We start from the raw sequence: 25530 nt of genomic DNA, 5'->3' as shown, positions 1-25530 counted from the left end.
CGAAAAACGCTTTCTCTTTCTGCCGAGCTCAGATATTGCCAGGAAGCGCGCTTCTTATTAATCCTTCCATTAATTTCGGGAGCCCATTCAACATGGTTCTCTCTCACACATACACACATACGCACGCGCACACATACACAAACACACACACGCGCGCGCGCTCTCTCTCTCTTTCTCATTCAGGTTTGGTGATTCCGGGTTAAATCTCCGTTTCAGAATTTCGATGGCGGCCGCAACGAATGAGATCACCCTGCCGCGTACGCATTACGGAATATCTGTAGCGTTTATGGGGTTGCTACCGGCCAAGCAACGTGCGTGAAGCCGAATGCGAGAGATTACCGTTGGTTAAAATACCGACAAGGCTCGACTGTCGTCGTTCTCGTTGTAGTTGGCCGAACGACGTGTTTACGGATTAAAACATCGTGTCTCTCTCCGCGCAGCGCCGGCCTTCTCTTTGGGGGATTATGGGAATTCTGATGTTATAGCTGGGGCTTCTTATATTGTCCGTTTCCCCCCCTGACAAACGTCCAATCCCTTTGGATCAGCCGTCGAAGACACCTCCCGGCTTTCACCGTATAGGGTATCGCCACCGTAAAAAGAAGAAACGAAAAGAGAGCATCCCCTAAGCTTGTCAGCGAGAGAGCGAACTCGAGAGCAAATGAATCGCGGTGCATTTCCGAAACACAAAGTGACAAATACTCGGGAGGGAAAAAAGGCACCGACGAAAAGATGAAGCCTGCGTTAAACGGAATAATGTCAACGTGATGAAAAACGACGTACTCGTTTTTCTCTTCTCAATTGTCTTATAAGCGAGCACAGAAATCTTATCATTACTGTCTTTTGCAAAAACACGTGGCATGTTAATCAACATAAAATCTTTATCTGAAAATCTAAAAATTATACCACCGTAACGCTTGTATACAGCGCGTATCTGCGCCGGACCGATCAACATGCCATCGATCGGTTATCGATCGATCAATCCGTCGATCACTATCGAGGAACGTTCCAGGACGACTGTCTCGCGCGAAGACGCACGTCCGCGGCGCGCGTTCCACGGTGGCGAAATTCGTAACGGTTTGATCGATTCCCTTTATCTCCGGCAGCGACGAGACAAAAGGAGTCGCGCACGGCTGGAAGCTCCGAGGCGGCCTCGGGTTCGGCATAGCCCGAACTCCCGCACCTCCACCTGACAGAGGGCCCACAGATTTATCACCGTGGACCTCTACCCGCACCAGATATCATCTCACCGCCGCCGATCTCATGTCCCGTCATACGTAATCCCGGCGCTCCGACAGCTCATCTATTTATGAGCTGGCATTTCTTCCCTCCGGCCTCGCTCGTTCTCTTTCCCTCGCTCGCCCACACTTGGCTCGAACGCGACGCCCCCCCGCCAGGAACAACCAGAATTTACATACGAGAGACACAGGGCGCACCCGTCCGAATTTTTTCTGCGCGACGCTTAGAAAAAATTGTGCTGACGCGAACATGCATGCGCAAAACGATTGAGTTACTTCGTATACCTAAGGCCTAACGTCCGCGCGTACAATCAAGATTGCAACGTCACGTGGTCCCTGAGTAAATGTCTGGAAAAAATTGCGCGTCCTAACCGTCGTGACCGAAACCCGAGAATTTTATATAAACTTAAGCTCTAATATTATACCTAAGCGACTCATAGTGCAGAGGTATTTTAATATTAGTCACAAATAACTGTTTATAAAACCAGATTCGACGACAGTGTACTCGGGGAGTGAAATTTGGATCCACGGAAAACGAACCGTGTCCCTGTTAATGTGATCATTTTTCAGACAGGTTTATGGAGAGACGGCCTTATTAAGCGGAGGAAAAAATGTTCCTCGGAGCATGGGGGCCTGATGACCGTTCTAATCTTGATCAAACACGAAAGTGCCTATACGGAAAAGAAAATAATACACACGAGACATTCGAAACCGGATAAGTTTGGCTTGCCTATTCAGCCATATCTATTCATCTATTCGGATATGAAATACCGCGGTAGCCACCGATACGTTCACCAAAATAATGGCCATTGTAATACTCCGGAAACAGTGCGGCAATGATACAATACTAACGCTATCGTGACGTGTAAAATGATATTCCGTCATTTATCGAAAGAATATGATGGAATATTAAATGGAATATTCAATTTTATGGAACAATCATATATAATTAATATTGTATAATATAATAAGCTATAATCTCTCGCATGCTAGACTTTCCGAAATGTATCATAGAACGTCGGACAACCTTTCTGACCACGACTGTACATCGATCACGAAGAACGAGTCGTGATTACTGATTGTAAGATTTGAAATAAGTGAACGAAGAAGTGCTACTGTTATATCCAAGCGAAATAGGAAAAGCACGATTTTGCTGCAACGTTCGTCGAAGGAAAAGAAAGAAAAGAAGCGCGAGAAATATACGTTTCGTCTGGCGTATTTTCGTATATGTTGTCTATAATGTTTTTCTCGAGAGTTCACCAGAAATTCATCTTTGTCCCTTCATCATTTAAACGCGATTTGTCACGATTATTTCTCTTCGATGACACAGTAGACAAATACGACTTTCGCATAAAGTAAATCAAGCGCCGATTTTAACCGTTGTGCATCTAAAACGTTTTGTAAACCATTATAAAAGCTCGTATATAAAAATACCAAGTGTTATATTCAGTTTTATCGACGTTAATCGATATTACTCGATCAGTTTCATACAATCCGTATATTATAAATGTAAGAATATTTATAAATTAATAGGAAGACGCTTGGTTACTTTTGCATAACTTTTCAATTAATCATAAGGGCTCTTTTTACTTTACATGATTTTCACTTTGCGTTAATCGATCAACGGAACTGTCGATGGTCATCTAAGTCGCGAACTTTCCTCGCTGTCTTCCGCGTTCGATTCTTTGGATACTGCCTGTCTATCAGGTTTCAGGATGTGAATTGCCAGCCGGCAGAGATACGCTCTCACATGATGCGCGATCATCGAATGCCAACCGGCCGGCGATGATAATCACGCGGATTAAACGTAGCGGATAAGGCGCCAGGTGTTCGCGTTCGAATCTTTCTCAAGACGCATCGGAGAAGATAATAACGCGAAACAATTATTACTCGCTTGACGTGATTAATACTTATGCAATTAAATTAATAGGACGGCGATCTTTGTGAAAACTGCCAGTTATGTATAATTAATTATATATCAAGAGAAGAAAAATGCTATTTACTTAGAAATTTCACATATCAACTGCCTAGCGATTATCCGAGGGAAGAGGTTATTTTTACAAAATACCAAGTACACAGCATAAATAAGTGGTATATCTTTTGCAGTAAGTCTTTAAGGCCTGGTTTCACCAACGTCGCTTAACGTTAAGCTTAGCTTAATTCAGTCTTTGTCTCTTTCTAACTGTTACTTTAGAAAGAGACAAACGTGAATTAAACTAAGATTAAAGCTAAACGACGTTTGGTGAAACCGGACCTGATACACGAAAAAGAGAGACATTTGATGTCGGTTTTTGGATCGCAAGATACGAGCATCCTGATGATATACTTCCTGACGGGATTAAATAATCTTCAGTTTAAAGTTGTAAAAAATATGGGACCCGCTACCCTGTAATTTGTTGAAATCCGTGACATTATAGCGAACGCTTGAGTGAACGCACGTACTTGGCAACTTACGACGGTCGTTACTCTCGGCACAGAAGTTCAGATGGCACTCAGCCATCAGCAACGAGCCAGGCTGATGAACACGGAAACGCAAATCAACAGACAATGATAATCGCGCGAATAAGACGTCTGGGTGTCGGGCGTTCGGCTACGCGAGCTCGCTCACGCGTTCGTTAAACGAGCGGGGGGGGCCCGAGAGGCCGGAGGAGAAAGCCCATGCGCCGACCGTGGTCGGAGAGGATCCGCGGGCCCGAAAAGAGCCGCGCGACGAACGGTGTGTGACAGCGTGTAATCTCGCCTCGGCTTCGTGCCCGCCGAAATAACAGGTTCCTCTTTCCCTCGTTCGCGGCCCGGGATCTTCCCTGCTCTTTCCTCGCTTCCCGACGCGGCGGTCGCCGCGTACACCGTGGGCCCGGTGTGCCTCGCTCTCTTATCCGGTACCCGTCGCACAAAGTTACGGTTTCGCGTCGGAGACATTATTAAGCCGGCACCGACGTCGTCGCACGAAACAGGCTGCGGCGAGACGTGGTGGTTCGCCGGATCGAGCGCCGGGGAACCGGATCTCGAGAGTTCTCGCATGCACATGTAAGCGCGCGCGGCGCTCGAGGGGACTCTAACGACGATCGCGTGGAGATACGACCAGTGCGAGTGAGTTTATAAAAGTACGGCCTGGAAGTTCATAACGCTCGTGTGCGCTGCTCGGCCATCATTGCGAAATGAACGCCTCGTAGAACGGTTTGCGAGGTCCAGTCCGATGAACCAACTGACTAATCCCTGACTCTCGTATCGCCGCTTCCAAAAATCCCTATCCAACTCTCCTGATTCCACAACGAGCTTCATCCATTAAACAAAACGGAAAACAGACATCGTCCTGTTATTAAATACCTCCTTTGCAGTCTACTCGCAAGCGTTATTAGCATCAAGTAAATATCTGATAAAATTTCTGATAAAAAGACTTTTTCCGCACATGTGCAAAGTACCTGTGAAAATGTAAAATATCGTGCCGCGTCAGTTAATGGAATTACTTGAGTGGAACAGATATGTGCAACGTTTCCTGGCGACTTGAAAAGAATGAGCGTTAAGAATCAATTGGAGATAGCAAAAGTTAACAGCAGTCACGAGCGACATTATTATTTATCGTTTGCGAACCTGCGCGGACAAGAGTTGCGCAAACTTTTGATTAAGACCGTAAACGCGGTGCTAAATGTTCCGCGCGCATTGATCCCATATTTCATGAATCAATTTCTCCATTTAACCGGCGCGATGCGAACAGAACCGACTGGGCCGCTACCTCCACCGGCCGGCGATTCTCAAGAGAAATCCGGCCGCTTGAAAAATGACGTTTCGCTCGGCTAACTTCGCCGTCGAGGGGCAGACTCAAAACTATCCGGCCAACTGCGGCCGGTAGTACATCGGTAGCTTTGAACCGGTTGTGGCCGCCGATTGCGACTCGCCGGAAACTGAAATGACCGAACGCCACGACGCCGTGTACACGGATAAATGTATGTACCGCGAGTGTGTACGTGCGTGTGTGTCATTGCTCTTTCTCTCTCGCCCGTGTTTCTCTCGCCGGAACGACGGCGGTTTCACCATGACGACGATGATATCGCGCGCCACGTCGATCCGCATGAATACCGAAGAATCAATCACCGTGCCGATCGGTGGTGCCGATAGGCTGGAGAGCGTTGCACGATCTCGATTTGCATCGGCGGTCCGCGGCATTGAAATCATAATAATAGGCTGGACCATTCTTATCGCGCGCCCGTACGGGATAAAGATGTCTTTAAGCATTCTTCCGCGCTGGCTCGCTCCCCAGCCGGCACTGCAACTTCGGAAACGCGAATCCTTGCGTCGTTCCACATGCGTGCACGTGGCTGTCATATACGTATTTAGCGAATGAATATTTTAAACTCTTGTACAATATATGCGTTACGAAGAAACGGAAAATACTGATAAACGAGATTACGCGACAAGTCCGAAAACGAAACGACGGGTAATTCTATTATTAAATTCCAATAGAACACCTGGTGCGGAACGTCGCCGTTCCCTGCGCGCAACCCTAAAAGCTGGCGCTTGGCTCGGTTCTGGACCGCATTCTTTGACGCAAGAGTGCATAGTCATCCGGAGCGGTTCACTGTCAACGTCGAAACACCACAATTTCCGACGATGATAGAGAACCAGCCACCTGCACGAGGCGGTGTTTGTCCGCGGCTTCAATATCCTACGGTCAATTAAGCGGCCATTGTGCCATTTGAATGCATTCTTGTGTGTGCAACAAATATTAAATTATCTGAAGAGTAAGAGGCTTCTCTAAAAGATTCGACACGCACGCGCACGTACACGTCCAATTTTTGAAAAATGGACGCAACGTGCTCGATCGAGTGCACGAATAGAAATTCTAAGCGCCCGTTATACGTTGGTAGCCATCGCAAGGCATGAAGATAATGTGCAGTGTATCAGCGCGATCGAGCTTCTCGCTCGAGGCAAATTGCTTCTTCGATACGACGGACATCGTTAACTAGTACTTTTCTAATATCTCGGCGCGACAAAATACAGCCTGCGCGCGTCTAAATATTACCCAAGTACCCTCTGCTCCGAGCTGCAATTAATCGCAATTCGGTAGCAATCTCGCGCGCATCTCGGATACGATTGCGACTCCGTATGGTAATCGTTACTCGGATACCTCGACGCAGATCGCCGGATCGCCGCTCCTAGCCAAGGATATACTGCCGACCTTAACCTCGGCATGATATACACCGCGTCTCTCTGTACGCATGCACGTGTATATTGTAGCCTATCTCCCAATCGGGTAGATACCGTAAAGGAAATTAAAATTACGCGGCTCCGGTGAATACGATACATCCTTACATTCCGGTAAAAGCGCCTGTACGTAAATCAATTTGTCATGGGGCACCGCGGAATTCTATCGTTTTCAGCGAAATCGTAGAATACCTCGGAATACATTTATTCATGCCGCGACGCCGCACTCCTCCCTCGGATGGGTTTCCTCGGCGGCGGGTACTTTTCGAGCCGACAACACCTCGGCGAAGCGGGCGCTATAATTGTGAGATATTCCGCCGCTAAGAGCGTTCCAGTTTAACGTCTTAATTCGAGCAACCGATAATTTTTCGCGTTCCACCTGGCCTGTCGCGAATAATATAGCCGGCGGTCAATCAGCCACCGATCTTACGCGCTTAGCTTGACTCGGCGTAGTCACTCGAGGATGTCCGCGCCCCGTCGTCCTAGCTCGTCGTAGCGGACTTGAAGATCATAAGGTATAATCACAGGAGGGATCGTCCAACATTATAAACAGCGCAGCGTCACGCGAGCGCACGAGTTAACGCCGTTCAAGTCGACTCCGTGAGGGTCGATCACAAAGAAGGCGAAGAAGAACAAGAACAAGAGGACAAAGATAAAGAGTAGTTGGAAGAAGTTTAAAGAATATAGCGGCAAAGGAAACTCTGCGTAAAGCAGGCGGTCACGAGAAAAACCACAGATCTCTTGTCTTCGGGCTCGCCAGAGACGAACGGACGTATAATCTTCGCAAGATAAAGAGAGATAGGGTAGCGCACAGCAGGAGGAGAAGTTGGGGAAGAGAAAGAGATAGAGGAGGGAGAGAGAGAGAGATCCTCGCGGTCAGGAGAAGGGTGGGGGCAAGGTGGATCGTGGATTGAGTCATTATGCTTGCTCGGAGGAGACCACAGGCCTTGATGCGGGAACGGCTGCCATCGACTCGTGAAAGGAAACCGACCGGATGATTCAACGCGTACAGACGGACAAAGTAGTCGCGGTGTCTACTATATACCGCTCGGTATCCTCTCCTCTCCTTCAGTTCAGCGCCGTTGTTTCCTCCCCTCGCCATGTCTCCTCCTACGATCGGACGCGGTCAGATGGACGAAGATAAGTCATAGAACGTTCATCAAGTTCGATCGCGGGTGCACGCGAGAGAGTTCGACGCGAAAGACGAAGATAAACGAGATCCCCGATCCCACGTTAACTCGTTATCGGCAAGCTCTGTGCTCGCTCTCCCAGAAAATTAATGGGCCAGCGCTCTTCCGGATTCGCGTGCGCCGTCATTTCTTCCGTTCTCCTACATTCCACTCCCTTATTGTCTCTATTGCAATTGATTTCCAATCGAAACAACGGTCACCTTGTCAGTGGAATAAATATTTTATACGTGGGAGAACAAAATAATTTTCTCTCTTCCGAGTGTTATTTTGAAAAACTATTTCTGCCTATCCCGTGCCACGAAAGTCCACGACGATTCGACTTCATTGATTCGCTCACCGGACACGCCGGTTTTCAGCTACACTAACATTGTTCACACGATGAAAGGGAAGTTCTCGCGTCACACGACGCCACTAACATCAGCACGTACCATAATATTATGACATCGGGCCGGTCCACTGACTGGTTTTGTATCGATGCCATTACCGGGGCTAATCCGCCACCGGATTTTATCTCGTCCCCAATACCAATACAAGCCGAATAAGAACAATGTTTTAACGCGAGTCGCTGCGAGGAGGAAAGGCGAGAAGCACAAACGGGAAGAAACAGGTTCGGAAAACCGCGGGCACGTCCCTGTGAGAAGTCTCAGCAGAACCCGTAGATCCTGTTGACCGTTTTAGATCGATCATCCTGTTCTTAAGGAGGACTAAACCATCTTTTGACAAGTCATTTTTGCCCGTTCGTTTCAATCTTCTTTCGAGAGAAGGAAGCGAACGGAATAGATTTCGGTGTTGATCTTGCTTTCATCTTGACATGATAAAACCAGACATTAATCTCGGGCATCAAAAATCGAAATCTAATCTCCTCGAGATACCAATCGATATAATAAAATTGTATCTGTTTATAATATTACCGCATTATGTCGTCGAAAGAAAAACCGAAAATGTACACGGAGAGAATTTTCTTTTAAAATTTACCCTGAAAATCGTGTAACCACGGGACAACATGGACCCACAGAGAACATTTTCGGATCCAATGCTATTACACTTCAATGTATCAGAAAATAGGATCGACATAGCGCCAATCATATTTATTATACGAATATCGTTGTGCCAACTTCGCGCGCTGTAAGATGGAGGGAAAATTTATTCTAAACGCAAGAATATTTAAAGTCACTCTTGTCTCAATATAGTAAGTCAATCTTTTTTAATTCGCTAGAGAAGAATAAAAATTATTGATTTTATTTTGATATTGTCTTATTTTTGTACTAAATGAAGTTGTGAGAAATATAAATGCATCAAGAATATTTTTGTCTCGGTAACAGAAATCCTTTCTGAGGGTGTGGTATTTTGAAGATCTTTATGAGTTTCGTGAAATTTTACCATACATTTTACTAGTAAAACGCCATGCTGTCCCACGATTACATGATTATCGGGGTAAATTTTAAGAGAAAATTCTTTCCGTGTACCAATATAAGAATTTTTAGAAAGAATTTTGAAAGTTAAACGCTCTGACAGCGCTTAAAATTAATTTCCTTTAATCAACGTGTACGTGCGACGACACATTTATGCGCGTATTCATAGGCGCGTTTAACTATTTATATATTGTAAGGTTAGAAGTAATTAGTAAAAGGAAAAAATCTCTGCTTTCTATTTTAAGTAACTTCAGCCGCAGGTACGTAATGAAATGATTTGCCGTGCACCAAGTATAGCTATTAAATTCCTGAGTAATAATACGCGTCTCCTATTAGCATATCGTGCGTGAGTAACTAGGAGAAGGCAAATATGGTGACATAAACATATAATAAAGTCGTTTGATTAAAGAGCCTTCACAAATCGCGCTTTACTGGCGAGAGGTGGATAAGCATTAAAGGTCCGTCGTGTCGTGGCGTAATCACGGGCGTTAATATTCTTCGCGCGTGCGTGCCTACACGCGCGAGTACACCCACAACCGCGCGGTTCGATAAAAAGTCGCTCGGGTGTGAAAATCATCATCGCCGTTGTCTTCGTAACGACGCGGAACGCATCGGAGAAAAATGTTACGGCCGGCTGAAATATACTCTGAGGAGTTCATTAGCTCTCTTAATGCGCGAGGGTGTTGCGTGCTATTGCGTGGCACGCGTGGGGTCGCGGCGCACGGCGAAACAGCGGGAGATGGTAATTTGCGGCGTAATTTAAAGGAGACTTCATATATACTTTCACGGGCGTTACGAACGCTCCACTTGCGATTCGCGTAACTGCACGTTCCTCGCGTCGCGCGGCTCTCGCGCGCACGAAAATTGCGCGTATACGCAACGCGGAACGGGTCTTTATAATCTTGTCGCGTTTGTCTGTCCGTTTAAATTGCCGTCTCAATTATCGGGCGTGTTAGGCACGTTCGCTAAGTCGCGGATAATAACAATGCATGCGCAATGAAAACGTATTACTCTTCGCAAAATTGCATATCGCGCGTGGCGTCAGTTTCGCAAGCATCCATTACTTGTTCCGTATCTTTATCAGTTCCGCGTATGATTTAGGTACAACTCGATTAAACCGGTAACTTTATATCTCACTTGGCTGTTATCGTTATTAGAACCTCGAGTATTTAATGAAGACATGCGATACATAAATGCTGCACGACACCTAAGATAGATACCACGTTTACGTAATTGAATCACACGCAGGTGCTACGAAATTAATCAATATGTGATTAAATTAATATAAACCAAATAGGCTTTACTCTCTCTCTCTCTTTCTAACGTAACGGAAAATACGGAAATTATAAAATTACCGTTGCGTTGCGCACATTTGAAATTTCTGTATGTAAGAAAGTCACGTTTTTTCGCAGTCTCATATTCTTCACTCCCAAGTTTTATGTTGTATCTTTATTCGATAAGACGCAGAGAGATGCCAAAGTACCGCTGCGTTGGGCTTCAATTAAGCCGAAATGAGATTGGCCCTCGCGCGGAAGAAAGCACCATGTCACGATCGCGTTTGTGCCTTTCCGAACATCGGAATTGAAGAATTTACGAGTCCGTTGAGCGAGCGAGCATTTGCCCTACGCTTCCTTCTGGCTGCACGTCACGTCTCGTGCTCTCTCGCGGTTCCGTTCGGCCGGTCGGTCGAATTTCGTGGCCTCACGTCGCGCCGCCTCTCGTCTCCTTTTGGCCGGTACGTCCATCCGTGCGGATTCAATGTCCATGCAAAGCAAACGGCGGCCCCGGCACGGCTGTCAATTATCTGTTATATACGGCCCTGGCCCTCGAACCCATCCTTAACGACCCCTCAAACTTAGCGGGAGGAGAGAGAGAGAGAGAGAGAGAGAGAGAGAGAGAGAGAGAGAGAGAGAGGGGGTGGGAGGATAGAAGGAGAATGAACACGTCCCTCTGCCAAGAAGCACCGAAAAATCACGGGGGCCACGAGGATCGCGAAACGACGTCAGCGACGACGAAGAGAACGGGACCGAAGACGAAGAGGCGACGCGAGATGGACCAGGAGGATCTTTCCGAGAATCATTTGATATTCCAACATTCCCGCCACGTAGCTCGTGCGGCATTCTCCCCCTTTTGTCTTTCTCTCTGTCTCTCGAGGGGAGCAGATTCGCCCGCGAATAGCGTGCACTGCGTTATACCTCACTGCCAAATGTGTCAGAATTGCAAATGCGTGCGGTCCGGCGAAACACGTCGAGAGGCGGTGGCGGCTCGATAGAAACAGGGCGCGAATTCCGCGGTGCGAGCTCTAAGATGTATTCGAGAACGAACGATGGCGAGACAGACGAGGAATGTTGGTTATAGGGAGACACGAAAGAAACGGAACAATGGTGTGAATCGCAACCGAAAAGTCCAAGGCATCTTAGATCCACTTTAGCATGGAAATTTAAGGGAGACCCTATAATTTTAGTCGCATTCTGGACGTCGGCTCTTTCATTTCAGCGTCTCTTATATTTCTATCCCGCAAAAGTTATGTTTCAATCGTCATAATACTCGCACAAACATTTAGACGCTAATTACGTAATATTTCTCAATATCTACAAATCGTATTTCAATTTCATTCACCAAAATTCCCGGTCAATTTCACTCTTTATGGCAACTTTTATATCATTTTGCGATACTTTTATCACGTAAAAGAGAATTTTATCAGTTACGCAAATGAATATTTAAATAATTTACAGATAACATGCGAAATGAAAGGCACAAATTCGGGATTGGAACGCAAACTCGAGTTAACAAATCTTTTAATGGGTTTAGCCAGGCTTGTCCAGAAACGACGGAGCAGCTGAACAGGATGTTAGAGTTAACAAGGGGAGATATAAGGCTTCATCCCTTTCGCTCGTAAACGCCAACGCCTCGTAATTATAACGAGATGTTTCCTTCGAATATAACGAGCACAGGCGATGAGATCGGAAAGTAATAGCTCCAAGTCTAGCACTTTGGATTAGCCCTTGTTAAGTTGATACCAATGCGCCGCAAATTAATCGAACAGGCGCCATTTTTCGATGTTTAATTAGCTAATGTATATGAAAGAATGTGAATCGCCAGTAGTTGATTAACGATAAAAAGAATTGTTAGACGACTTTAGGCTGGCAGATGGTTGATTTATTTAAATCCAACGTTTCGACCGTACGAGTTGTGGCCCTTCTCAAGGAATTCAACAATATTACGCCATTGATATTAAACTAAAAAACACAGATTTGTCATCCATCTCTGGGCATGTTGGTTATAGTTTAATATCAATGACGTAATATTATTGTTGAATTCCTTGAGAAGGGCCACAACTCGTACGGTCGAAACGTTGGATTTAAATAAATAAACCGTCTGCCAGCCTAAAGTCGTCTACCAATTCTTTTTATCGCTAATACATATGTACAAATAATCTTTCTTGTGTAATCACGTCGACAACGAACCGATTACTAGATACGAATATTGTTACATCTCCCAGATAGAAATGCAAACTATTTTTGGTGTCACTAACCTGAGATTTGAAACGATCACAAACTTCGAGAGTGAGTCCTCTCGGCTAAGAGATTCTCCTTGTCACAGTCTATCTCGGCAGGATAATACACGACACTTTGATTTCGATCTTGAATCCAGACAATGCGAACACGCGCAGAGAGATGATGCAGTAACACACAAAAATTTATATCGCCACGAAGGCGTTAGAAATCGGGAAGGTTAACCGCGCGTGACAGTCTGCCGATTCTCGGTTGTTTCAAGATATTGTCGTTTAAACTTTAACGTACAGAGTGATAAAAAATATCGTATACAATGCATACATTAGCGGCGTTAATTATAATAATATATTACAATTATTAAAAAAATTGTACCAAGAATAAAATCAAGCCAAGAGCAACATGGGAAGAAATGTGAGGCGAAACTTTTTCTCAATATCGTCATTACGCGGGTATAATCCTCCGTCTCTTTTCTTCGATATCAAATCGCGATAGAGCGGATGTGCTCACTTGAAAAATCGACTCCACCTGGATAGTCCCGCACACGCCGGATGAAATTGCCTTCGTAATTTCTCCGCGGTTGGGACCTCTACGAGCCGCGCTTCTTTAAAAGCACCACGCGATTGAACGCCGCGCGCCTCGCCGATCCCCGCCGAAGGTGCGTCGCCGCCCGGATAATGGCTTATTAACAAAGCGTTGCCGGGGAGCGCGGGGGAAGTGACAGAGGGGCCTTGACGAGAATCATACGGAGGAATCGAGAAGAGAGACTGGGGAGAATGCGAGAATCCTGACGCCGGGAGTCGAGTCACGGGTTACTTCGACGCCTTCGTAGAAAGGGCCCCAACACAACGGGGCTTTAATTACGCCGATATCACGGTAATTAAGCTGATCAATGCGTGCCATTGTGCGCTGAGCGGAGGGTCTCTTCTCCCGAAGTTCCTATCCACAAACCCGACCCCGCGAGTCTCCTCCGCGCGCCACAAAAGCGCTCCACCCTCCGTGGAGATACAAGGACGTATCCTGCCTGCAGTCGAATCTTCAACCGCGACCACCTCGCCGTCGTGGAAAAGCCACGACAAAGAACGGGGAGGAGAATAAACACAGTGACTCTCCCGATCCCGTCGATGATACGCAAACCGTTGGACCCTCTACCGGCGACGCGAACGTCGAGCACGAATAACCACCGCGGCCGCACCAACGGATCCCTCATGGGGAGATTATTTCGTCCGATCGTTCGACCAGATCCGGAGCTGATGGAATTCAATGGAGAGGAACGCTTCGCGCGGCATTGTTTCTACGCCCCTCGATCTTTTTAATCCGTTAAAGTATAATGATCGAACACGAATATCGATTAGTTCTCGCGATGCTTGCCTAAAAGCGGTTGTTACAATTTCTAGATAGATTTCAAACTTTCTTGTATACGTATCTCTAGTATTTAATTTTCATTTAATTACTACGCCACTTTTCTGCCAAACAAATATAAATCAAAATTAAGAGAGATATCAGCTTTAATTTTAATATTATTAATATTATTATTTTTATGTCTTACACTTCCTTACTAAATGCATTAAGAAAGTTACGAGTTACTTATTATATTATAGTAATTTATAAATGCATATTAAAGGCGGTGTAATATTTCCGTTCTATCATGATGAACTACATTTATCTCCAACACTAAAATTACGAATGTATCATTTCGCTCTAATATCTGATCGCACATTCTAGATTGGTATGCAGTTTACATGAAACATGTCGGAATGCCTCGTGGCAACGGATGAATAAAGTCATTAGTTACGGGTTGCATGCGATCCACGTTCGAAGAATTTCCTATATCGTCAAACAAGCGTATCTACTGCAATTATAGTAGTCAGATAAGAAAAAATAATACATTCGTCTAATATCTAATATTTCTGTGTTTCAACCGTTACTGTACGGCCGAAAATATCGATACAGGAGATGTACGAATAGTCATTCGCTCTATCGACTTTGAATTCTCCATTAAACCCTGTCTTACGGCATGGAATTTCGCCTTATAGAATCATCGTATTTCGAAGCAATCATTATTTGATTTCATGAGCTACGTAGACCTTAAGGGCATATATGTATTTTTTCATTCTACTCACTCGGAAATATGCAATGCTATACGCGGTAGTGTCTCTCAATTTTCTTGCTCAGCTCATGCTAACTACGCGATATAATATCGGGTTGCTTCTATTAAGTATCCCGCATATGCATCGAATATGCATATTTTGAATTAATAAGTATACTTAATAATACAAGCTATCATCCTGTACATCATGTTGAAATAAACTTATTCCCATCAAATGCCAGACTACGTTTATTAACTTATTTATATCGAAATAAAGAAATTCTCGTTATCCCCTACATATCTCATTCCGTATGGCAAATTTTCAAGAGTATATTTAAGATATTTAGATAATTTATTTCCTCGATTAACGCATGGATGTAGGGTCGTTGTTTATTAAGCTTCTTGTCCATTAAATTCTTATACAAGCAAAGCTTGATCCAACTAGCGAAGAGGAGAGAAGGCGCGTTTGTTTGCCACCGCCCATACAATTTCCAGTGTTTGTCGTAAGAGTTAGGACACTGAACGTCTCTTTGCGAAGACCCGCTTCATCCGGTGTTCCCCACTGTTTCAAGCAAGAAAAATGTTCGGAGATGCGCCGACTTTGTTCCTCACTCTTTTCGATTTTAACGTCTGTTTGCCCCGTCATTTCCTGAAACATGCACCAGTGGAGACGGACTGGATGCATTTGATTTTTTTTTCCACAACCGCGCAGAGATACGAGGGGAGTTCCATTAGTCGTGTTTACTCGGGACTGTCAGAGCATTGGGAGGCATATTGACTAGCAAAATGTACATCGCGAAGGATCTAATAGCAGATTACGTTCAGTAATTCGTTTTTATGGAATTAATCTTAATAAATACGACTATAGAAATGTTGTGAAATTTCCCAACTATTTTTAATTATAATTAGAATTGAGTGATCAGCACTATGACACGCGAAGATGATTTCTCAGACATCTATTTAACATTATTCAAGTACAAACGCGCAATAATTTGTCACGACGAAATGCGCCTATTCAATGAAACGTGCATAAATACATATCGAACGTTTTATACATAAAATTTTCACGATGAAAAATTCATTAAAATCGAAAGAATGAAAAACGTAATTGGCACATTTTTAAACATGCTCTTATATTATGTAAATTTGCATTGACCAACTGTCTCATTTTCAGGTCACCGGTTCAACCACGACAAGTACGAACACAGTCCATCCTAGTGTGAACGATATGGACTGGTTCGCCGGTGTCGCCGAGGAAGATTTATTGTATTATACCGGCGTCGGCAACGACGTCGATTCCCTATGGGCTGTTATTGGGAGCTTTGTACCGCCACCACCTAGACCACCTTATCTACCCGAAGAGAGCATCGCGACCGATGGGCTCACCACCTGCGATTTGTGTTCGTGGGCATGGAGAAACGATAGGCATTCTTTTTCTCTGGACGGCACCCTTGGTAAGTCTTACCTTTCTCGTCCTATTAGAATTTTATCGCTTTTCGCTCGTTTGGAACTACATATTTACTATTATACGGCGTAATCGAAAGCAAGGAAATCTAACATGAAATTTGCTCTTAAAAAAGCATAATATAAAAAGCACAAAAAGCGTACAAAATGAAATTAAATCTTTAAAATTAAATCCGTGACGATTATCATTTGTCTGAGATTTACAAATTCATGGATAAAAATCTACGAGAAATTCCTTCTGTGACAAAATCAAATTACTGACATTTAAATAAGAGGTCGAATCGGTGAGACGCCCGCCTAGAGTGTAGGGAGGTCCAGGTTCAAACCCTGACTGAGGTAATATTTTTTCGCAATAAATTTCTTTAATTAGATTTTGTCAGCCATGGGTTGTCAAGCAATTTTCTACATAGGTTTAATCAATTATTGGCGTTAAATATTTCTTTACGTTATTTAAATAAGATTTCGACACTCAGAAAATAAGAACGTTTAATTCTGTCGATCCATTCTGTCTAGTACCGTTAAATTCAAACACCTGCGACTACATTTAAATGTTTTAATTGCTCCATATTAAGAGACTCAAGCGCGATTCAACGAGTTTCTATCGGGCACGAGTAAAGGTACTATCGAAATACGTTCGCCTCAAGTAACGTTCGTCATTCGCTATGCTCTGTCAGTTTTTCTTGTCATCACTTCAGCTAGTAGTTCTCGAAAGATGACGAGTGGTCTTTCGAGTCATGCATCTGTCCACAGCAGGACCGAGGGTTATTCCTCGTATACACACTCCACCGTGTTTGCAACGTGTTTATTCGTCAAACAGCTTTTCCAGTCTAGTACGTGCTTCAGGATTTTGGGAGATCCCTCTCAAATAAACGTCAACGAAGGTTCATTGTTACGTTGCTGTGAAACTCCTCTGTAGGAACCCTCGTAAATATCAAGCGCGTTAGATTCTCTTCTAATTATCGTTACGTCACACACGTACAAGAGGGTGCAATTTCATAAGTTATTCCAATACTTATAATTTCATTTTAAAAAAATATTGAGATATCAACAATGTACCTTTTTATCAGAAATGAAAGCGTTAATTGTCTAGCAGCTTGTGGTAAAATTTGTAAGAATACATGCTACGATTCGCGATCCTTTCAGAGATCTTTATTTCTCACTCTGCCTGCCGCGCGCAGGAAGTACTATACGAAGACTTTCATTATTCCGAATTACTCCAAATCAAGGGTTGGACACAGGATGAACGTCGGTTATGAGAGAAATGGTTATTACGAGCACACGAGATGATCGTTTTAAGCACGTTCATTAAACGTAATGATAAGTAATGCAAACCTGATGCACAGTACGTGCGTTTTTTTTGTCACTTTTGTCGCTCGCGATTTCTGTCACACCGTCTGGCATCTTTGCAGGCGCACAAAAAATAATAGAAACCCCGCTATCCCATATTAGGATTCTGTCTACAAATAGGGAACTTAACTTCCCTCTATTAATTGTTCCAAAAAAATTATTTGTATCAAATTCCACTTGGATATGGAAGAAACTGATGAATATATTACATATTAACGAGGGCTTCGCAAACGATAACAATGGTCGATTATAAAGGAATCCGACGGACCTCCCTGCGTTTCCTACTTTCGCAACTCGCGTAAACTGCGAGGGATAATTCTCGGGTGCTTTCCCCCAACGTAGGGCCGACCTTCACATCCGGTTGACGTGCCCCGACCAATCAGAAGCACGTTGGTCCCGCTCCCATGGTTCTCCCCTTCGGGATCGGCGTTCGCACGTACGCTCGAAACGTACGCAAGTTTCTGCATCATGACACGCGGTGCTTCCCCACTCCTCCGGTGGGCCTTCTTCAGGGGCCTCGCCCCTATCCTCTTCCGCCCCGCGGACCCCGCCGTCCGGGCACGCATTATCGCCATTACCATGAATTCCCGCAGTTATTACGCCTCTGTTGCACCGCCACCAAAATGGCGGCTGGGTGCATCCTACCGTGCGAGGAGGACGCACTCCTCTCGTCTGCTCCTCTTTTTATTGTGGCGCCTGCGCTGCCGGCATGTCGTGCCACGTTATACCGCTCGACAATTAACGTCGAGAATGGCGGCGCTCGACGGTGGGGATAATTGACCCTGTCAGGACTATGACAGCACTTTTACACCGCCGCATGATTCGCCGGGTCGATCTCTTCTTCGTGTTTTTATATTCGGTATCGGATAGCCGCAGCTGTATTTCCGGTCGCGAGACGAGAGCCCCGAGCTTTTATATTAGATCCGAATCTAATCCCCCTTGAGAGATCGCTTGGGCCTTTGTTTCCGACGGCGATAAAATCGTTTGATACTCTCCCGCGAGCTCAATCACAATACCACGGATTATTCTCCACGCGCGAATAGAGCAGACGCACACGCAACCATTTATAAACTCCGAATGAAAGTTGTTAGTCATCGCGTCATCGTCATACCAATTAAACCTTAATTACTAGCGCGTTATAACTTGTTACACGCGATGGGAAAAATTTCCTCGTTCTATTATCTTCGTAAAAGGCTCCGCGTCATGTACTACACGAGGCTTACGAGGAAACACGTTGCGATGCGCGACGCGACGTCCTCGTCGCCAAATCGCAAAGTATGGCGCACGAGTGGTACCCGGCATGCTGGTAAATAAAGAAAATAGAACCGGAGCAAGAGAACGGTGCATCAGGGGCTTCAAGGAGGCTGGCAACGGCGGTAATCATCGCGTCACTTCCCATCCTTCACGACGTAATAATTACGAGATCGCGCCTCTTACTCCCGACACGATGCAGGCCCGTGCTTGTCGACGAGGAAAGACAACGAGGGAGGCGGGGAGACCGAGACCAAAGAAAACAGAGGAGAGAGAGAGCGAGAGGGGGAGAGAAAGAGCGGACTTGATGCGAACTTACGAGTATCTTTCGGTCTTTCGCCTCGTGTCGACGTAGGCCGCACGATTCGGCGTGACTTCAACAGCGAGCAATAACTCGTACATTTCGCACTCGGGGATCCGCGCGAAGGTTCGTTAACGCTCGACGAGGGTGGCATTTATTATGGACGACGAGTAAAAATGTTTCACACGGAGAGCCAGCGAGGGATTCGCAAATATAAGAACAAAGGGTGATTAATTGCTGCATCCCGAAGGAATGTTCCACGAAGGGGAGGTGCGTCGGGTTAACGGAGAAAAGTAGTTTGACGATTTATTAAGTTCTCAAGTGTGTATTAGTGAACGTTGTGCAGATTTTAATTTTCACCAATGTTTTTGCTATTTTCTAATGTTTGCAAAAGAATGTAATATTCATCTCTCAATTCCACAAAACATTTTAATTATCATATAGATCGATACGTCTATATTTTCACGGATTTTTAATAAATGTTTAAAATAAAATGGACAAATAACCGACCGTAAAAAAGCGTCTCTTTCTCCAGACATAGCGTTTTATCTCTATAAATAATCACACAGAAAAAATAACCTTTTGCTATGGATTTATGAGTACGTTTGTCTGCCTCTCTTCCCCCCCCCTCTCTATCTCTCTCTAACATTTGCCTTTTATTGTGTTAGAAATCTCGTGCTCCGGAGCGGTTAATCTCAGCGCTTTGCGTCAGAATATGAATCGATTTAATAACGCACGACGCATAACGGCGCGCGTATGAATCGCAGGGCATTAATTGCACCGCGACATTAAGCAAAGCGAGCTAAGCTGCACAAAGCGACTAGGCTTTATTCCCGAGGAAATAAGAAATAACGCGCTTAAAGTTGCGACACGCAAATAAATTTTGGTCAAATGCTCACGGTCTATACGCCAAAGCGTTAACAATTGCATTAATTGTAACAGAGAATAATGGTAACTGTTTAGAATAAATTGACGTCTCCATTGCTCTAGTCGACGCTACGAGTTAGAATTTTCTACAATATAATGAGAAGTAAAACTCCCCTATAATCGAAAATCGTACATCTAATTCACGCCATGTGCCTGCGAGCACGTTTCGCTATTACGACGGTACGATAACCAGCAGGTAGCCGTACTCTCTCGCGTATATCCGCACTGGATCGATGTTATCTCGTTGCGTATACGCTTGGACCAAGGGAACGTAACGAAGCCTCCCTTAGCCTCCCAACGGTAAGCCTCTCCTTCGTCTCCTCTTCTTCTCCGCCGTTCACGTCGTCGTTCTTCTTCGTGCCCCCTCGTTCCTCTCGACGCCTTCCTTTTTCGACGAGCCACAGTGTCGGGCATTCGGGCCGCGACGAAAGTAAGCACCTTCGCGCCTGTATATCGCGCGGTGCCGACGAATGCAAACGAGAACGAGTAGCGAGGGGGTCCCGTGAGCGCGAACGAAAATTTCATGGGGTAACCATCGAGTCCCACCTTCCCGCCTCTTTATATGCCCCCGAGCCGTGCGCTTTTAATCTAAAAGCCGATCTCGCCCACGTAGATTTATTGGCAGGGCCGGCGAAGCGACGTATTCGAGTGGTGCGTAGGCTACCACTCGTGCGCGATTCCCTTCGATTGCCGGGCACGTGGTTGCAAGTCAAGTATGTACGAATTGAACATTTGTTGCGTTGTTTCGCGAAACATACGAGAGAACATTTTTCTCTATTCAAAGAGACTCCGATACCATGATAAAAATATCATATCTCCGAATACATAAAGATTAATCGATATGAATCCATTTCTTAAAAAAAAAAAGATCTGTGTAGATGTGTGGAAATTTTTATGGCCATCTTATTATTCGCGACAAAAATTAGATACCTTACAGATCTTTACATGTTCGATTGATACACGAATAATTTCATGTGCATACTTTCTTCCTCAAGATAAAGCTTACATCCTGTTTCAATGTATAAAAATAATTTTGGTGTTTTGGCTTATGTGATTTTTCGGTGAGCACGGATTCGCGTATTCGTCGACAAAGATATTAATAAATGAAAGAGATAAGAAAATGAGAGATACGCGAAAGAAAGCGAAACGATACAATATCCAATTCCTTTAGTAGAATGAGGTAACAATGTCTTCATAACTAACGTAAGCAGATTTAAACGTCCGTAATGTTCCTCGATTGTGTCGCCGGTATGAATACACAAGACTTCATTCGCCCGATGACGGATGTGAAAAATGATTCGCGATCTCGCGGAGAGGCAGCGTATGAATTATCGCGGGCTCGCTAATGCCATCAGATAGCTGTCATGAAAGCGGAGAAATTACACAGGAAGAGAGGCTGAGACTGGTGAGCGTATTAATCGTGCATTTTAGTGGATAATTAATTCAACTTCAAAGAGCCACGAGTTAATTATATGTAAATAAAGATCGCCGGCGCAGATAGGCAAATCATCAATCTTGCGAGAAGCGAACGGCGCACTGCGCTATGCTCGTCGGCGCACACGTGAATTATAGAAAACGGTAAATTGGATAATGGTACGTTTATTACCGAGATAGTGCATTGCACATCGATGCCCACGCGCGCAGCTCGTGGCCGTGTATCGCACGATTTCGCCGCAACGGACAGCGATCGAGCGCGCCGCTAACGATGATTGGTACGGAGTTAATTATCGTGTCCCCTGCGTGTTATCTCTCTTTGGCAGCCTCCCCGTACAAATTGCCCGTGGATTACGCGCCGAAGTTTATTTTATAATAGCGCGTATTAATCACAACTAGGAAGCTGTCGTGATATACGTAATGCCGCGGCTTAATCCCGGCGATCGCCAGAACGCGGTAATTAGTGAGTCTCACGATACGCTTGATGCGCCAACGTTTTCATTAAAGTCGCGAGCGAGGTTTATGACATTTCATTTAACCCGCGATACCTCACGGGCCGCTTGATTACATATCGTAATTACACGACTCGCGATTACGAACTCTGTTGTCGCAACCACCTTTCGACGCCTCGCGACTAGCACATCGATAAAATCTGTGCTCGTGGCACGGCGGCAAAAAAAAATAGAATTGACGCTGCCACATAGATTAAAATGCCCATGCATCTTGCACCCGCAGCTTCACTTAGCGACGTGGCGCTACGTTCAATAAACGGATACGTTTAATTGTATTTGATTATACGAAAATAGTGCTGTAAGATAAGAATCAGATGACGCGTGTTTATTAATTTCTGGTATGAATTGCGAAAGCCATTTGGATGAAACTGACGACTTAAATTCCTCAAATTTAAAGTGACGGGGGAAAACGCAGAAAAACACTCTTACTCTTATCCAGAAGATATCAGAGACCTTCTTTCGCTCTAAAGACTAGATACTTATAAGCGCATATTTCACGTCTAGGCCGAGTAGCAGGCTCCAACTATTGATACGTTCATACCACGCAGTTTCCAACGGCATTTCGGTGTAATTAAGATTACAACCCGAAGCGATTATATGCGGACAGTTGGAGACAGTCGGAGTCGTTCCGGCGAGACTCCCTTATCTGCGGCACTCACCGGGCTATACCGAATATAGTCGTTTTATCTCGACGACACGAAATGTGGCGCGGTACCGGAAACATCGCGCGTTTCACCTGCCGATGGCACCGCGCTCGTTTAGGAATGCTTGTAAAGACGCGAAGCGAGCCCGCCGCAGAAGCGGCCGTTATTTATCGTCCCTCTTCTCGGCCCGCGTTGTCTCACGTGGGAGTGCGGTCGGGAGAGAACGCGAAAGAAGATGTTAACAGCCGTCACGTATCTCGACACTAGACGTCGTAGAAATACCACTGTATCCGTGGACCGATCGTCGTGAGTCAGGGGATTCGACGAACCCGGCGGCAACCCGCAGAGACCAACTTTTCCCACCCCGATTGCGGCGAAAGCCGTCGACCTCCTGCGCGGCGGCGGCGGCGGCGGCGGTTCTTCAGGGAGTTTTACACCAGCCACCCAGAAGTATGGACGTCCAAGTCTCATACACCTCCCGTGGCTCCTCGTCCGCGATAATCACGCCCCTTATATTCCAATTTTACTCAAACTGTATTTCATGAGCGCTGCTATAATTTCTTTTCGGCCGTGTCATCGAGGTATATCGTTAACCCTTTCATGACCGAGTTACTTTCCCCTTTTCTTTTTAGTTTTTGTTGGTGTAATATTGTTTTCAGGAAATGCGTGCTAAATCTTTGTGGCCCGGTTGCACCAACGTCACTTAACTTTAACCTTAGCCTAATTCACTCCTTTTCTCCGTTTGGGAGAAAGAGACGAAGAGTGAATTAAGCTACAGTTAAAATCACGTGACGTCGGTGCAACCGGGCCTGAGTCTTTTGAAATTTTGTAGGTAGGACTTGTATGTCCCAGTCGTCATGAAAGGGTTGAAAAACCAGGGTTGGGAAGTAACTCGTTACTTGTAACGAAGTTACAGTTACTTCTTTTTGGCAACTCTAACTTAACTTCGTTACTTTTTCTCCATCTGTAACTGTAATTTAACTCAGTAACATTTTTTCGATAACTAGTAACTAATTTAATAGTTACATTAATAATTACTTTATATATTTTTTAAACCTTCACTTAATCGCGTAGGCCTTGCCTTTACGTATAAGCGCCTCCCTAGAAGCACAATATTGTATAGAATAAATACTAATGTAACGCCGATGTTACGTATCAATAATTTCACGGTAGTGTGTTTACATTGAAAGTGCATTGCAAAAATATGAGGCCCTCCACCACCCCCGCCAATTTCGATCGGCGGTCCTCTTTTCTTTACAATAATCATTTTCTTTTGACATCTTTGTCATTATTATATTTTCATCACAATTAATTTATAATTTATTACAATATAAAGCATGTGGCTATGTCTACTCTCTAAAAGTCAATCAGTGGATTATTACAGAAAACAGTGAATACCCACTGATTCACAGTTACAAGTATACCACTGAATAATTCAATAGTTATAACCGTTTTCAGTGATAATTCACTGATTGACTTTTAGACAGTAATATGTAACATTCTTTATAAATGTGTAAACAAAAAAATCGTATCGTAAATGCACAAACAAAAATCTATCGCATAAAAGATTATTTTAGACCAACTTAAAATTTCATACAATAGAAAAATTAATCTAAAGAGGCCCTCCACCGCCCCCGCTGATTCCACTCAGCGGTCCTCTTTTCTTTACAATACGATTTTTAACATTTTTATTATTTGTCTTTCTTCATACAATTTACTTATGTCTACGACAAACGTAATAAATTATGTCTCCCTGTCCCTGCCTACCCGAATTCCTGCCTACCCGTTCAAACAAACCTACAAATTTTTAACTAAAATTTATTTATTTCAAATAAAACCGCGACGCGATTATTAAGGATATAATTTGGGGTTTTAATTCGCGCGCGGGGTTGAGATTGATTTAATTTAGTTTTTTCCAATCTCGCATACAGGCGCGAGAAAATGTAGGAAAGAATATCCCACCCGAATTTTGGTACATAAAAAGATATACATATACAAATAGATATAAATCAATTTTTATACATTTCACCATCGTGGTCGAGAGGGACCACTTATCTCGTTGAATTTTTTGCAACGTGCACGCAAATAGTAATTTTCATGTCGAAGCATTTTTAAAGACACTCCAAAAGAGTAATTTATTTTTCGATTATTATTTATTTTCCGCGTTTCCCCTTTTTGTTAATAAACCTACGAGTCTTTCGTTAAAACCGCGAGACTTGGAGTTATACGCGCGCGATTTAATAGGGGTCTTTTTAATCTTGCACATATGCAAGAATAAGTAAAGAAGGAAAGAATATAACCCACCCGAATTTTTGCACATAAGAAGAAATCAACATATATCGTACAACACATTTACATAATACATCAAAGTGGCCAATATTGACCACTAACTCGGCGTATCCCTTCGTTGGGCCAGATTGGACATACCTTTCGTTGCTCCCGGCCATACAGTCTGGTCATTTTGACCAGAGATCAGGAAGGAAGAAAACTCCTTCCATAGTCGGTTTATCGTCACCGACAAATATTACGACAAATATACGGTTCGAACTGTATGCGAGCGTCGATCGTATAAAAAAAATGCACGACCACGAGAAGTTAATTAAAAGAAAAATATTAATTAAAAAAACTTTACGATATGTACGAATCAAATTTATTTTTACTTCCGTTATTTATTTAAACATATTGATCATCTCTTCGTAAAATGATCTTTGAATTCAAAAGTCGAATAGATATAGAAAAAATTTACTTCGTGTTAGAGTGATTTTAATCATATTACTCGATAAATTAAAATGTATAATATGGATAAAATTAAGTATAATAATTAATAATTAATTAAAATTTTTTCCTGAAAAACCGATCGCGAAAACCGACCGCGTAAACCGACCGCGAAGATGCGTGTAATTGTGCATGTCGTTCATGCGATACGCATCTTGACAATACATATTATATATCAAATCAAATATAGAAAATATGAAAAAGAAATGGATAGGTTACAAAAGATTTGCTCGAC

At 44.1% G+C, this 25530-nt stretch overlaps 1 protein-coding gene across 1 annotated transcript in view; it reads left to right on the top strand.

Moving 5' to 3' along the window:
* Positions 1-25530, top strand: part of LOC105564538 (TSC22 domain family protein 1) — an 81027-nt gene that overhangs the window by 25279 nt on the left and 30218 nt on the right. Inside the window, exon 2 of the mRNA XM_012016980.1 lies at positions 15815-16094. Coding sequence (XP_011872370.1) covers positions 15815-16094 — 280 coding nt within the window. The remainder of the gene's footprint in view (positions 1-15814; positions 16095-25530) is intronic.

This window comes from Vollenhovia emeryi, unplaced genomic scaffold (genome assembly GCF_000949405.1).
Source record: "Vollenhovia emeryi isolate VEMERY1.0 unplaced genomic scaffold, V.emery_V1.0 DF939163.1, whole genome shotgun sequence".
In the NCBI taxonomy this organism is placed as follows: domain Eukaryota; kingdom Metazoa; phylum Arthropoda; class Insecta; order Hymenoptera; family Formicidae; genus Vollenhovia; species Vollenhovia emeryi.
The sequence above is the reverse complement of the archived record's forward strand: the minus strand, read 5'-3'. Positions and strand labels throughout refer to the sequence as shown.